General features: G+C 39.6%; 1 protein-coding gene across 9 annotated transcripts in view; it reads left to right on the forward strand.

Moving 5' to 3' along the window:
• LOC308499520 (S-adenosyl-L-methionine-dependent tRNA 4-demethylwyosine synthase TYW1-like) overlaps positions 1 to 16,446 on the forward strand; it is a 193,637-nt gene that overhangs the window by 125,479 nt on the left and 51,712 nt on the right. For all 9 annotated transcript variants that reach the window (XM_081053065.1, XM_081053068.1, XM_081053066.1 and 6 more), the window contains one exon: positions 1,259 to 1,436. In XM_081053065.1, the coding sequence (XP_080909191.1) occupies positions 1,259 to 1,436 (178 nt within the window). The remainder of the gene's footprint in view (positions 1 to 1,258; positions 1,437 to 16,446) is intronic.

Consider the following 16,446-nt stretch of genomic DNA (forward strand, 5'->3'; position numbering starts at 1 on the left):
CCCAAAAAAACGATGGCTAATAAGTGCCTGAGAGGGACTATGAGCATGCCTCCCCACCCATCTCTATGAGGAATCTGCAGTATTTAGGGAAAATATGTTCCGCAAGAAGAACCTAGAGATCCTTGATAGATGTAGCTGAAATAAAGGAGGTATATTTTTACTTGCCTTTTTACACCCTTTGCAAATCTTTCATATTTTGTGCTAGGTTGAGGGACTTTCATGAATGCCTTCTACACTGAGTCAAGAGCGGTGCTTCTCAAGCCATTGTACACTGGGATCACTTATAAAAATGCTGCTGTCTGAATCCCGTCCCCACAGATTACGATGTAATCAGCTTGGGATACCGCCTGGACAGTGGAGATTTTAAAAGTCCTGGGGTAACTCCAGTGTCTAAATAGGTTACAAACCAGTGGTGTGTGCTGTTGGCCCCCATGCTTGTCTGCATGTTGGAATCACCTGGGGACCTTCAAAAACTCCTGAGGCCTGAGCTCCTCCACAGCAATTGTGATTTAATCGGTCTGCTCTGTGGCCTGGGGTTCGAAAGGTTTAACAGTCTCCAGCAATTCCCTTGTGCAGACAAGCGTGGACCTTCGGTGTATGCGTAGCTCTCCACCCAGGCGCCACATTAGACTCACCCTAGGAACTTTTCAAACTCCCATCACCCTGGCTTGACCCACTCCAAATAAACAGACCCATTGGCTGTGGGCCTAGGTGGCAGCAGTTTTTGGTGCTCTCCAAACGATTCCAGTATGAAGCCCAAACTGAGAACTGCAGCTCTCTCTCTCTCCTCTGCACTTTTGGACCAACTGTGTTTACTCTCAGTACAGAACAGTACTTGAGAAATGAAGGGGAAATGATCCGTCTGGAAGAGTCTTTTCCTTATGTAGGTATACTGAGTTCATTTCCTTAGACCAACATGAAAGAATGCAGAGCAAAGCAAATTAAGAAAAGTAATATGTTCTGTTTCAGATAACACAGAACTAACAAAGTTAGTTTTGCCTGTTGTATTGATGTAGTTTAATTAGTAGTAAAATCAAGGATGGGATTGCTGACTGATTTTTCTGTTTCGGTAACTCCAGTTTTTCTTTTCCCCCTGGATCCTCGTTTCGTATTATTTGACTGGTATCAAAAATAAATTTGCCCTCTAAAGTCAAAGAGCCATTAAGAAAAATATAAAATATTTTAATGAAGAAATGTAAGAGTGATTCTCCTCTGTCTATGCCTTACTGAGCTTGTTCCTTTTCACTGTGTTGTTCAGGAGTCCCAGGCGTCAGAGAACAACGCTTTACAGAAGGAATGACGGTAAAGCACTGTGCATTGTCCCTGGTGGGAGAACCTATCATGTACCCGGAAATCAACAGGTTTTTGAAGCTGCTCCACGAGTGTAAAATCTCCAGTTTCCTGGTCACAAACGCACAATTCCCTGTGGAAATCAGGTGAGTGGTCCAGCTCATTAACATGCTGCTTGAGTCTGCGTTCACTGAAAAGCAAAACTAAGATGCAGGATTTATTGATTACCAAGCACATGCAGTGCTGGCATTTGGGGGCCTAGATGGTTCTGCTCTTAAAAGTCTTCTGATTAGGGGAGACAGCATTAGTAAAAGCCAAAGAGGCACAAATAAATTGCTGGGGAATTCAAAAGAGAATGAAATTTTTCCCTGATTGGAAGAAGCAGGGTAAAACTTAGAGAAGCCATAATGTAATTTGTATCTTAAAATATGTCTGGAGTTGCTACTTGGGGAGGTAGGAAACTAGTTTTTTAATAAGAACCCCTGGAGAAAGAGATGGAATTAGGGTATTTGTGATACGGTTATGTAAATAGAGTTCATCTGGACCGTAAGGTGTGCAGGAAAGAGACTGGCAGCAGGAAACCAAGTTGGAAAGGTTGGGAATAGATTGTAGAGGACTTCAAATGCTCCCCTTTAGAAAGCTCTTGCTTTCCGCAGGGCTGTCTGCTAGCATGGTATAAAATGGGAGAGCCAAGAAGCAGGAAGCTGGATAGGAGATTATATGTTTCTTTAGGTAAGATACAAGATTGAAAGTAAGACAGTGAGAATGAGGAGTCTTGAAAAAGATATTATTGAGGCATAATAGATATAAGCTTGGCAAACTATTTGCATGGCTCTGAGAGCCCTGTATAGAACAGGACTAAATAATGACACCGAGGGTTCCAGCCATATTGGATGATAGTGTTCAGGGCCTCATAACCGTAGAGGGACCATGTAAGGGAGGGTCAGGCTTAGGAGGTAAGATGATGAGGCTGGTTTGGATGACATAGAGACAGGGTTCTCCTGATGGAGGTGACTTTCTCCTAGGGCCTGGAAATGACCTATTTTTTGCATTATTCTTGAACTATGCACATGTGATAGCACTGAAAACATTAAATTTTTATCTACCTGTGCTTTCTCCATTGGACTGTGAATTCCTTGAGACAAGTGATCCCTGCTATGTATCTTCATGCCACTCATATATCCTAGTACACTATAGATGCTCATTAGGTGGCTGGTGAAATATTGGGGAAATTCCCATTTAGGAATAAAAGCCAATGATCTTTTTAATTCTTTTTTTTGGTAAATACTAGCCAATAATGTATAACATGAAAAAAGGAGAAAACATTTGTTAGGATAAATGACTGTTATTTGCAGAACAATGATCACACATGTGTGCACGTTCATGCACAAAGTTTAAAACAGCATTATAGGCAGTCAAGGAGGTTGATTAAAATTATTGGCTGCCAAGCAATAATATGAAAACCAGTGACATTGTCACAAAGACAGCTAATATATTACTTTTTGAAGTTGTATAAAAAGATAAAGTGAAAAGGGAAAAGTTTTCAAAAAGTGTGTAAATTTTGCATAGGATCAGCATTCCTGTTTTTAAACTTTAGTTAGGTTTAAAACCTTGGTTTTTCAAATGGCTCTTGAGGGAGAAGTTGGGAAATACAGTCATGCGCTGCTTACCGACAGGGCTGTGTTCTGAGAAATGCATCGTTAGGTGATTTCGTCCTTGTGGGAACATCCTGGAGTGCACTTACACAAACCTGAATGGTACAGCCCACTACACACCTAGGCTGTAGGGTATACCACCTTCATATTTGCGGTCTATTGTTGGCCAAAATGTCATTAGGTAGCACGTGACTGTATGTGTGTGTGTGTATATGTACATATATGAGTATATACATACACATATACATAAAAAGAGAGTCTATTCCAAATGTAAGACAAATATACCTAAAAAGAATTGAATCTGCTAGGGATAGGATGTAAAACAATAACCAGAGAAGATGATTCATTGTTTGATCACACATGGTATTCCTTGTGAATGCCATCGTGGATTGAAGGAAGTTAACAGAGAATAAATCAGGCATGTACTTGAAAGTGACCAGCAAAATGCTTGGCGCATAGTGAACAGTGGGTAAGTGGGGTCTCTCTTTCCCGCTCTTGCTGGTGAGCTTTCTCTTGTCAGCAAGAGGTTCATGATAATCTTGACTACCATCAGTAAACAAATGGGATATGATGGGCTGTGGTTACAAAGAAACAGATCTTGATTGACTAACCAATCTTTTAGTAGTGGCGGGGTGGTGAAATAGGAAATTAGCAAATTTCTCTATTCCTAAACAAAAATGTTTGTAAACATGCACCCTATGAGGAACACTCAAGAAAGAAAGAATACTCAGAAAAGGGAGGTTTTTTTTAAAAAAAAATTTTTTAAACTGCCTTCTAACTACTAATATTAAGAGTTTAGGGAATTTCATTACTTTTTTAGTTATGTCCTTTCCTTGGCATAGGAGAGAAAATGTAGAAAATAGCCATTTTACCTTTGGACCTCAAAGAGTTAGCACTTCTTGTTACCCATTGAAATACCTATCTAGACACAGAGAAAAAGAAAAAGCTGAGATCGACAGGTTAGTGCTAGGATCTGGGAAGAATTTCTGTAATTGAGACACTGATAGAGATGGATTGAAGAGCATAATCTAGAGGTGTACCTTTCTCTGAAGAGCAATCATGGGAATAATGTGTGTGCCCCAGTATAAGGCAACCCTCCTACCCCCACATTTCCTCAATGAAAGATGTGAATAGTTCAGAAAAAATAAAAAGAGCAATAACAGTTGGCATACAGAATACTAAAATGTGTCATAAAACTACACGTTTCAAATACTGTAGGCCATAGAGTAGTCAAACAAAATAGTCTCCTGAGATTGGCCCTACTTTCAAAATACCTCCATGGCCCAAGAGAAAATGGAGAACTAAAATGCTTCTCTAAGTTCAGATAATATTTTTTTGTATTTCTGTGGCTTAGGTGGGTTTTAAATACCAATTGTCTCTTGTGTCTTAGTTTCTTTCAGAAAAACAAGGCTATATAGATTTACGCATAAAGCACAGAGGTAATGAATTTTAGACGTTACCCCTAATGTTTATAGTGCTAATTCTACGCAGCAGGTCAGCTCGTTCAGCTCAGTTATTAGGTGAACCTTTTGCAACCATTTTATCTTTGAGAATACACTATGAAATAATGTTTTTGGGGGTTGGGTTTACTTTTTTTTAAAAAAAAAATAATTTTTTCACTAAATTAGTGCGATACCTAACTCATACTCTGGTATCTTTTGAGGAGAATCTTGACTTTATCAGTTGTCTTCCTTTGACCCTCATGCAAGCATTTCCATTCAGGCTAGTTGCCCTCTTAGGATACTTAACTTTTCCATAAGGAGATTGCAGTCTCCCTTCAAGCTCTGAAGCATATGGCTCTTTGCTGACAGTTCTGCCACTGAGGGGAATGACTGCAGTGCGTGGTCCTCGAGAATTTATGGAATATAGGAGCAAACGCCTTAGACAAACGAGTAAGCTGTTCCACTCTTAGTAGCTTTATGTTTTTGTTTGTCCACCCAGGGGCTAATGAAAGCCACAAGGATGTGTATGATACTTATCGTTAATAATAGGGCTGATGGTGATTGGACAATCAAAGCCCTTTCTTTTAAGGAAAAGCCCTCTGAATTCCACCAAAACAAATGCTTTCGTAATGGTATGTTTGATAGGCATATAACCGATGTACTATAGCATGTATCAGTTATCTTTTGCTGTAACCACTCACCTCAAAACTGAATCACTCAAACTAACAACCATTTACTTAGCTCATAATTCGGGATCGGCTGGGAGGTCTCTGGGTCCTGGCTGGCTTTGCTGATCTCAGTGTTGTTCCTATGGCTAGTCAGTTGGTGGATCTGCTAGGTCGACTGGTGGTGATGGCCTTGGCTGGGACAATTGGGGCCTCTATTCATGTAGCCTCTTGTCCTCCAGCAGGCTACTCTGGACATCACATATTGGCAAGGGTAATGTGAGATACATGCTTTTGTTATCCATAATAAGCCCCGTTCAACCGTACCAGAACTGACACTAATGAGGTGACTCTTAGGGGCCTCTGAAAAGCCTCTGGATGGGGTGATCAGAGGGCTGGAACTTTCAGCCCCACCCCGCAGCCTCCAGGAGGGGACAGGGGCTGGAGATGGAGCTAATCACTAGTGGACAGTGATTTAATGAGTATTACCTGTGTAATGAAGTCTCCACAGAACACCCCCAGTGATGGAGTTCAGAGCGGTTCAGGTTGGTGAAAACATGGAGGTGCCGGGAGGGTGGTGCGTCCAGAGGGAGCGGGAGTGCAGCACCTCGTGGTGTAAGTTCTGCTGTGGTTGGCGGGGGCTCATGATGGGTGATAGAAGCTGTGTCTCACCTCTTGTCACTCAGGAAATGCCAAGGGTTTCAGGAACTCTGTGCCAGGAATTAGGCACAAAGACCAAATACCTATTTTTTATTATAGCACATCAAGTGAAAGTTATCTTTTTGATGAAGCTTGTGCTTTTCAGTTTGCCACACTCCACCATTTTATCATTTCCTCAGTCCTGAGGCTGAGTGTCATCTGCCACTTGTCAGAGGTATTGATTGCACTGTTGGTTCTCTCACAGCAGAGAAATTTCTGTCATCATTTCTAACGCGAAACAGCAAAAGGTATAAGAGTACTAGATAGTCCAAGATAAATGCAAGCATATTGCTTTGAATAAAGAAAGAATATTCTTGTCTGTTTCATATGGGATCTGTGTTTTAGTGTCCAAAGTACTTCTTTTTCCTCTAAAATGGTTTGCTTGACGCACATTATCTTTGGTCCCTGCAGACATGAGTCTAGGACCCTTGTTCTAGATGATGTGCTGGCATTCAGCCCTGCAACAAGAAAGGCCCAAACACTGGGTGTCATTGTTCTGGTAGAGCATCCCACGTCGTTACTGATAAATTGCTCTGTGCTGTGATAGCAGAGACCCGCAGTAAGACACCTTGTTAAAAGCAGATCTCTGCAAGTCATCATGTTGTGGGTAAGGAAGTGGTTGAGGATCATGTTCCACACTGAACATTTCCTTTTCTCTGAGAACCCGTGGAGAGCTCATTTGTTCTTACTTGATGGACATTTAAATCCTGTACTGTGTCTCCTTTATGCATGTACTAGGGAGGCTAGAGTCCTCTGTTGACTGAGTCACTCTTCATCTTTGTCAACCTTTACTTTTATCATAATTCTTACCTATTTATATTATATTATTTTTTAAGTTTACATTTTAAATCTTTTTCTTTCTTTTTCTTTTTGGTAAATACTATTTATTTACAGCTCCCTGTCTGCTAACAGGCTTATTACAAGAAGACAGAGCTGTGTTGCATATTTTAACTATGACAAGATTAATATTTAACTTCCCAGACCTGTCTCCACCACCAGATTTGTCCCTGTGTACATTTGAGCACCTTCTTCATCAAAACTATGTGTGAACTTCATTTTCTCTTTTTTTTTTCTTTTAGGCTGTATGCGATGTCAGAAAGGTAGTAGATTGGGAGAGGGGGGTTATCATTTCATTCTCTTTTTTTTGCTTCTTTCATCTGTCTGTAAAATTTCACAATTTTCTTCAGTTATTGCTAAGACATTCACCATGTGTTAGAGAACCTCTATAAATTGGATAGCTTTTCACATGTTAGTTGCTTAATAAATGTTTGAAGAAATGCATTAATTTTATAAGAGTAAAGTTAGCTGGTATTTGTTATCTCAGAGTGGTTATAGAAAACAGCTACAAAAAAATGAAGATTGATTATAAATACCATCTGATCCTTTCAGTAAAAGGTTTTATTTTGTTTGTAATAAATATATTAACAGCTGATGTGTTTAGAAGAGATGTGGGTTTGAATCTTTTTTAAAAAAGATTATTTATTTATTTATTTATTTATTTATTTATTTATTTATTTATTTATATTGGGGAACAGTAGTGTGTTTTTCCCAGGACTCATCAGCTCCATCCAAGTCAAGTTGTTGTCCTTTCAATTTTAGTTGTGGAGGGCGCAGCTCCAGGTCCAGTCTCCGTTGTTAGTTGTAGGGGGCACAGCCCACCATTCCTTGTGGGAATTGAACTGGCAACTTTGTGGTTGAGAACCCGTGCTCCAACCAGCTGAGCCATCTGGTCACCCTGGAGCTCAGTGGCGGCTCATTGACTTCATTCTGGTTGCGGAGGGCACAGCTTGCTGGCCCATGTGGGAATCGAACTGGCAGCCCCATTGCCCAGAGCTCATGCTCTAACCAGATGAGCCACCCGTCCACCCCTGGGTTTGAATCTTGACTGGATCTCCCGCTGTTTTTCTGACACACGGAAGATAACTTCCCAGTGTCTAGTTTCCTCACCTGTAGAATGATGACAATAACATTGACTGTTTTATAGTAGCATTGTGAGTATATGAGATAACGCATGAAAAAAGAAGTTTCAGCTTCGAAAAAGGAAGCTGGTAAAAATATACTTTAAGGCATGAACCATGACTTCAGGTAAGATGGGACGTTTCTTGATAATAAAATATTAAACATACCAGAAATATAAAATGATATAACAGTTTCAAAATTTATAAACACTCAATTACATAATCTCAAAATTGACAGAACTATAAAGATAAATAGTAGGTTTTTAATATACTTCTGTCAAACTGATAAAAAAAGCAAATCAAAATCAGTAGCAGTAGTGAAGATTTGATTGAACAACCAAATTTAGCTTATATTACAGAAATAGAACATGGAAACCAGAAACTTTAGAATATAAAATTCTTTTCAAGAGCACAAAACTTGCTCACAGAACAATTACGAAGTGACCATATGCTGGACGTTATAACAAGTTGCAACAAAGTATAGAAATCATGTAGAGCATGATATTGGAATACAGTAGAATTAAACTATAAATCAATATGAAACGATGACTAGAGTTTTCCAATATGTTTGTAATATAAGCAGTGTGCTTCTTACTTGCTATGGTCAAAGAAGAAATCACAGTGGACACAGAAAATATTGTGATGAATAATGATGGAAATAAAAACAAAACTTGTGTGTTTGATGACAGCAGGAATAGCAGAGTATAGACCTTGAAAAGATTAAGATTATTAAATATAAGATGATCCACGTTTCCTTTGTGCATCCTTGAACAAGCTACTTAACCTCTTTGAACCTCAGTTTAATCATTTCTAAAATGGGCATAAGTAGCAACTACCTTGTTTTATTTGAGGATTCAGTGAACTGAACAAGAAGGGTGTAAACCACATAGCACAGTACAGTCGGCACATGAGAGGACTCAGTTGTAAGTTCCTTCTCCTTCATTCTTTCTCCTTCTAAATTATTTGGCCTGATGTGACAACCCCGGATTGTCTTAGAGATTTTGGGTTTAATAGTATTGGATGTTAGAGCCACTTTGGTTATGTTTTTGTCCAATAAGAGCATCAAACATACTATTTAATCCACTTGATTTTTTTACAAACATAAATCTCTGTCCGTTTTTTCCTTTCTGTAGAAATTAGTAGGCCTACAGAAAGGAAAAAGGAGAGAGGGATTTTTATGTTCAATAACACTGCATTTCTATACATGATCACTCTTAACTCAGAGATTTAAAATGAACAAGACATCACAACGATCACATCCCAACTCACTGGCACTTTCTCTGGGGATTGGGCTGAGAGCTCTGTACCCTTCACGGGTTGTCCTGTGAACAGTTCTCGGCAGCGGTGAGAGGTCCTCAGTCACGGGGGGGGGGGGGGCCGCGAGGGCTGTAGGACTTGAAGGACACGACCTTCTCTGCGTGGGGGGGACTAAACTGATGCCCTCTCTTTATGGGACAGATGGACCACTTTGCTGGGCCTTACTGCCCATCCTGGGGAGTACAGGCCAGTGCCAGGCAGATGGAAGATCCCTGAGCTCCGAAAATGTCCCCCACGTTCTCTCACTGCTTCTGAGCCCCTTAGGAATGAATCAGCTCTATAATTACCAGGGAGTTTTCCTCATTTCCATCCTTTCTCTGCTCCCTGACAAGAGATCTATAAACTTCCTTGATTTTAGCGCCTCAGACATTTAGTATTGACAAAAATTTCTTATTGGGGGTGGCCGGATGGCTCAGTTGGTTAGAGTGTAAGCTCTGAACAACAGGGTTGCTGGTTCGATTCCCATACAGGCCGGTGAGCTGCGCCCTCCACAGCTAGATTGAAGACAACGAGCTGCTGCTGAGCTTCCAGAGGGGCAGCCGGATGGTTCAGTAGGTTAGAGCACGAGCTCCCCACCACAAGGTTGCCGAATCAATTCTTGCATGAGATGGTGGGCTGCACCCCCGGTAACTAAAGATTGAAAACGGCAACTGGACTTGCAGCTGAGCTGCGCCCTCCACAACTAGACTGAAGAACAATGACTTGATTTGGAGCTGATGGGCCCTGGAGAAACACACTATTTCCCAATATTCCCCAATAAAATAAAATAAATTCCTTATTGGTACCGTCAGTGTCCAGGACTTCCTTTTTTGCAAATGACTAATATTTATAACATAACTATAGCCTTGGGAATTTGCTGTCTGTCCATCCTCTTAAGTAGCTACGGGGTCACACTGAAAAGGTCAGTCCTGTTACCATTTTGCATTGGGCACCTTTATGACAAAGTCCCTAACTATCAAGTGACGATAGCCAGCAGTATACATCAAGACAAGTTTTTTTCTTTTTTTTCTTTTTTTTCAAATTAAAGTTTATTGGGGTGACAATTGTTAGTAAAGTTACATAGATTTCAGGTATACAATTCTGTATTACATCATCTATGAATCTCCTTGTGTACTCACCACCCAGAGTCAGTTCTCCTTCCATCACCATATATTTGATCCCCTTTACCCTCACCTACCACACCCCTCTGTGTCTATGAGTCTCTGTTTCTCATTTCTTTTTCTTGTTTTTTGTTTCTTTTGGTTTATATACCACATATCAGTGAAATCATATGGTTCTCTGCTTTTTCTGTCTGACTTATTTTGCTTAGCATTATAATCTCAAGATCCATCCATGTTGTCACAAATGGTCCTATTTCATCTTTTCTTACTGCCGAATAGTATTCCATTGTGTATATATACCACAACTTCTTTATCCATTCATCTATCGAAGGACATTTTGGTTGTTTCCGGACATTTTGGTTGTTTCCATGTCTTGGCCACCCTAAATAAACCTGCAATGAACATTGGAGCATACGTGTCTTTATGGATAAATGTTTTCAGATTTTTTGGGTAGATACTCAGGAGAGGGATTGCTGGGTCATATGGTAATTCTATTTGTAATTTCTTGAGGACCCTCCACACTGCCTTCCATAACGGCTGCACCAGTCTGCATTCCCACCAACAGTGTATGAGGGTTCCTGTTTCTCCACAGCCTCTCCAACACTTGTTACTATTTGTCTTGTTGATGATAGCCATTCTGACTGGGGTGAGGTGAGATCTCATTGTGGTTTTTATTTGCATTTCTCTGATGATTAGTGATGTTGAGCATTTTTTCATATGTGTATTTGCCATTTGTATGTCCTCTTTGGAGAAATGTCTCTTCAGGTCCTCTGCCCATTTTTCAATTGGGTTGTTTGTTTGTTTGGTTGTTGAGTTTCATGAGTTCCTTGTATATTTTGGATATTAGCCCCTTATCGAAGGCACTGTTTGCAAAAATCTTCTCACACTCAGTTCGTTGCCTCTTTATTTTGTCGATAGTTTCTTTTGCTGTACAGAAGCTTTCAAGTTTGATATAGTCCTATTCATTTATTTTAGCTTTTACTTCCCTTGACTTTGGAGTCAAATTCATAAAACACTCTTTGAACCCAAGGTCCATAAGTTTAGTACCTATGTTTTATTCTGTGCAGTTTATTGTTTCATGTCGTATGCTTAAGTCTTTCATCCATTTTGAATTAATTTTGGTACATGGTGACAGATAGCGGTCCAGTTTCATTCTTTTGCATGTGGCTTTGCAATTCTGCCAGCACCACATATTGAAGAGGCTGTCTTTTCTCCATTGTATGTTTTCTGCTTCTTTGTCACAAATTGTCTGTCCATATTTGTGTGGTTTTATTTCTGGGTTCTCAATTCTATTCCATCGGTCTATGTGTCTGTTTTTCTGCCAATACCATGCTGTTTTGATTATTGTAGCCCTGTAGTACAAGCTAAAGTCAGGGAGTGTGATGCCTTCAACATTGTTCTTTTTTCTTAAGATTGCTTTGGCTATTCAGGGTCTTTTGTGGTTCCAAACAAATCTGATGATTTTTTTGTTCTGTTTCTTTTAAAAATGCCATTGGGATTTTGATGGGGATTGTATTAAATCTGTATATTGCTTTGGGTAATATGGCCATTTTAACTATGTTGATTCTTCCAATCCATGAGCAAGGAATGTCTTTCCATTTCTTTGTGTCTTCTTCCAATTTCTTTTAAAAATGTTTTATAGTTTTTAGCATATAGGTCTTTCACATCCTTGGTTAAGGTTATTCCTAGGTATTCTTATTGCTGCAATTGCAAGGGGAATTATTTTTTGTATTTCTTTTTCTGAGATTTCATTGTTAGTATATACGAAAGCAGTGGACTTTTGTACGTTGATTTTGTAGCCAGCACCTTTACTGTATTTGTTGATTGTTCCTAATAGCTTTTTGGTGGAGTCTTTAGGGTTTTCTATATATAGCATCATGCCATCTGCAAAGCGTGACATTTAATTCCTTCATTCCCAATTTGGATGCCTTTTATTTCTTTCTCTTGCCTGATGGCTCTGGCAAGGACTTCCAACACTATGTTGAAAAGCAGAGTTGACAGGGCACAGCCCTGTCGTGTTCATGAATGTAGAGCAAAGGGCTTCAGTTTTTCCGCATTAATTATGAGATTAGCTGAGGGTTTGTCATATGTGGCCTTTTTATGTTAAGGTATTTTCTTTCTGTACCCATTTTGTTAAGTGTTTTAGTGATAAATGGATGTTGTATCTTATCAAATGCTTTTTCTGCATCAGTTGTTATAATCATATGATTTTTGTCCTTTATTTTGTTTATGTGATGTATCACATTGATGGATTTGCATATGTTGAACCATCCTTGTGCCCCTGGGATGAACTCCACTTTGTCGTGATGAACAATCTTTCTAATACATTTTTGTATTCGATTTGCTAGAATTTTGTTTAGGATTTTTGCATCTGTATTCATCAGAGATATTGGTCTGTAGGTTCTCTTTTTTTGTGTTGTCCTTACCAGGTTATGGTATCAGGGTAATGTTGGCCTCATAAAATGAGTTAGGGAGTACTGTCTCTTCTTCAATGTTTTGGAAGAGTTTGACCAGGATTGGTATTAAATCCTCTTTGAGGGTTTGGTAGGATTGACTAGTGAAGCCATCTGGTCCCAGACTTTTGCTTTTGGGAAGGTTTTGGATGACTGATTCAATTTCGTTACTGGTGATCGGTCTGTTTAGAGTTTCAGTTTTTCCTGATTCAGCCTAGGAAGGCTATATGTTTCTAAGAACTTGTCCATTTCTTCTAGGTTATTGAATTTGGTGGCATATAATCCTTAATAGTATTCTTGGATGATCCTTTGTATTTCTGTGGTGTCCGTGATAACTTCCCCTTTTTCATTTCTGATTTTGTTAATTACTTCTTCTCTCTTTTTATCTTAGGGAGGCTAGCCAAGGAGTTGTCAATTTTGTTAATCTTTGCAAAGAACTCTTTGTCACATTATTTTTTTCTATTGTCCTTTTGTTCTCTATTTCATTTAGTTCTACTCTGATTTTTGTTATTTCCTTTCTTCTGCTGACCTTGGGTTTCACTTGTTCTTCTTTTTCTAGTTCTTTAAGGTGTAACATGAGGTTATTTATTTGGGATTTTTCTTGTTTCTTGAGATAGGCCTGTAATGATATAAATTTCCCTCTTAAAACTGCTTTCGCTGCATTCCAAAACTTTTGGTAGGATGTATTTTCATTGTCATTTGTTTCTATGTATCTTTTGATTTCTCCTCTAATTTCTTCTTTGACCCGGTCATTCTTTAGAAGTATGTTGTTTAATCTCCATGTATTTGTGTTTCTTCCTGCCTTCTTGTTGCAGTTGATATCCAATTTCAAAGACTTGTGATCAGAGAACATGCTTGGTATGATTTCAGTCTTCTTAGATTTGCTGAGGTTAGCTTTGTGTCCCAATATATGGTCTATCCTCGAGAATGTTCCATGCACACTAGGAAAAAATGTACAGTCTGATGTTTTAGGATGAAGTTCTTTATAAATGTCAATTATGTCCATTTCATCTAATGTATCATTTAGGGCTGCTATTCCATTATTTATCTCCTGTTTGGATGATCTATGCATAGCTGTCAATGATATATTTAGGTCCCTTAGTATAATTGTGTTTTGGTCAATTTCTCCCTTTAGTTCAGTTTGTAGTTGCTTGGTATATTTCGGTGCTCCCAATATTTGTGGAGACATAAATATTAATGACTGTCATGTCTTCTTGTTGTATAGTCCCCTTTACCATTATGAAATGTCCATCTTTGTCTCTTGTTACCCTTTTCACCCTGAATTCTGTTTCATCTGATATCATTATGGCTACACCTGATTTTCTCTGGGTACCATTTGCTTCGAGTATCAATTTCCACCCTTTCACTTTGAGTCTATGCTTATCCTTGTAGCTGAGATTTGTCTCTTGGAGACAGCATATGGTTGGGTTTAGTTTTTTGATCCAATCTGCTACTCTGTGCCTTTTTATTGGTGAGTTCAGTCCATTTACATATAGGGTGATTATTGATATGTGAGGATTTCCTGTCATTCTATCTTTAGTTTTCTGGTAAGACTGTGTCTCCATTGCTTCTTTGCCTTTTTGTTGTTTTTTTTTTTCAAGTGTGGTGGTATTCTATGATTTTCTCTCTCTGTTTTCTTTTATTACAGTATGTATTTCAGTTCTGGATTTTTTGTGAGTGGTTACCCATAATTTATGTAAAAGAAAGTTTGATATTTAGAGTATTCCATTTTCTTCAGCTTGCCTACTTTCTCCATTCCCATATTCCCGTTCAGAAATTTAGTCTCCCCCTTTTTATGTGGCCACAAATTGTCCCTGTTGATGGTGGTCGAATAGCCTCCTTTAGTATTTCTTGTAGTGCAGGTCGTGTATTAGAAAATTCCCTGCTTCTCTATGTCTGGAAAGGTCTTTATTGCTCCTTCATGTCTAAAGGATATCTTTTGCTGGGTATATTATTCTTGGCTCATAATTTTTCTCTTTCAATAGTTTGAATATTTGGTTCCACTCCTTCCTGGCATTTGGTTCCACTCCTTCCTGGCTTGTAGAGTTTCTGCCGAGAAATCTCATGATAATCTAATGGGCTTTCCTTTGTAGGTTACAGTCTTGTTTTCCCTGGCTGCCTTAAGGATTCTTTCTTTGTTGTTGATTTTTGACAGCTTCAAAGCAGTGTGCCTTGGAGAAGGCCTGTTGGGGTTGAGGTAATTAGGTGTTATGTTTGCCTGTTGGACTCGAGGATCCAGTTCTTTCCACAAGTTTGGGAAGTTCGCATTGACTATTTGTTTGAATATAGTCAAACATATCTCTCTTTCTTCCCCTTCTGGTATGGCCATTATTCTTATATTGCTGTTTCTGATGGAGTCAGATATATCTTCTATATTTCTTTCATTTCTTTAAAGTCTCAAGTCATTTCCAGGTTTCTATCTTTGATGTCACTGATTCTTTCCTCCATGTGGTCAATTCTGCTACCTAAGCCATTTCATTCTTCATTTCTTCTATTGAGTTCTTAATCTCCAGAAATTCTATTTGGTTGTTTTGTAAAATTTCAATCTCTTTGGTAAAATGTTCATGTTGTTTTTTGATTCTGTTTCTGAGTTCATTGAAATGCTTTTCTGTGTTTTCTTGCATCTCGTTGAGTTTTTTCAGAAGTGCAATCTTGAATTCTCTGTCATTTAAGTCACATATTGCCATACTTTTAAGTTCATTTTCTGGAGACTTTTCACTTTCTATCTGAGCTGTCTTTTTACCTTGGTTGTTCATGGCAATTAATAATTTATTATTTCTCTTCATAGACATCTACAGGAGTGAGTTCTGCAACAGGTTGATAGGAAGAGGTCTTTGTTTTGTTTTCCAGTACGTGATGGTAGAATGTTTTATTTTTTCTCTGACTGCAGCCTTTTTATCTCTCGCACACTGTTGTGTTATGTTTTCTCTGGACTATTCCAGCTTCTCACACAACGTGGGGATTCCTTGGAAGACAGGCTTTTCCAATGTTAACAGTTCCCTTGGGTCATAGTGGGGATGTGGATAACTTTTGAAGTTCCAAAGGTCTTCTTGCACCAGATTCACTGCTCCTGTGTTTCAGCAGTTGTTTTTTCCTCCAGGCATCCTCCCAGATAGGTGGGGAGAGTTGCGGGGTGGGTTGTGAGAGGTGGCCCAGAGCAATGGCGGTGACCACCACCACAGCCAGTGCTGCTTCCACAGCTCCTCCCCTTTGCCGGAATTATTTGGGCTGCAAATGTGTGTCTGTGGATCACAGTTCCCAGAACTGCAAATATGCTCTTCTTTTGATCTGACACTGCTACTGTTCTGCTTCTAGCACCGGGCAGCTGGGGGCAGGGTGAGCTCAGGGAGGGTTGGGAGGGTGTGGCCAGTCTCAGTGCCTAAGGCTTCCATTCTCTATGGCAGTGTGGGCTTAGACCACCGTTTTCAGCCTTCTTCCCTCAGTCTTTTCTCCGAGGTCTCTGCCGTGAATGTGTGAATGTTGGGTTCAGCCGTGTTATATGCTGTCCCCTCAGCCCTGTGGGCCATAAGCGGAGCCCTATCATTCTGAGTCCTTCCCTCTCCCGCAGCTGCGGTAGTTCCGGGATGCAGCGAGCTCGGAGCACTGAGCTAGGTCTGCGTCCTGCACCCGCGGCTCTGTCTCCACACTTCTCCCTTCCCTCATACCCTGGTCGCACGATTTGCCCACCTTTAGGTGAATTCAGTAGTGGGCCTCTTCGTCTTGCCTGTCTGCTGTGCAGGGAGACCTTTGTGGAGTTATAGTTGTTGAATTTGTTGTAAATTCTAGGGGAGATTTACAGAGGCTCACCTCATGCTGCCATTTTGATGATGTCTGGTTCTTATTTTTATTTTTTGTGAAACATAAGAT

This window comes from Rhinolophus hipposideros (assembly GCF_964194185.1).
Source record: "Rhinolophus hipposideros genome assembly, chromosome: 7".
NCBI lineage: Eukaryota > Metazoa > Chordata > Mammalia > Chiroptera > Rhinolophidae > Rhinolophus > Rhinolophus hipposideros.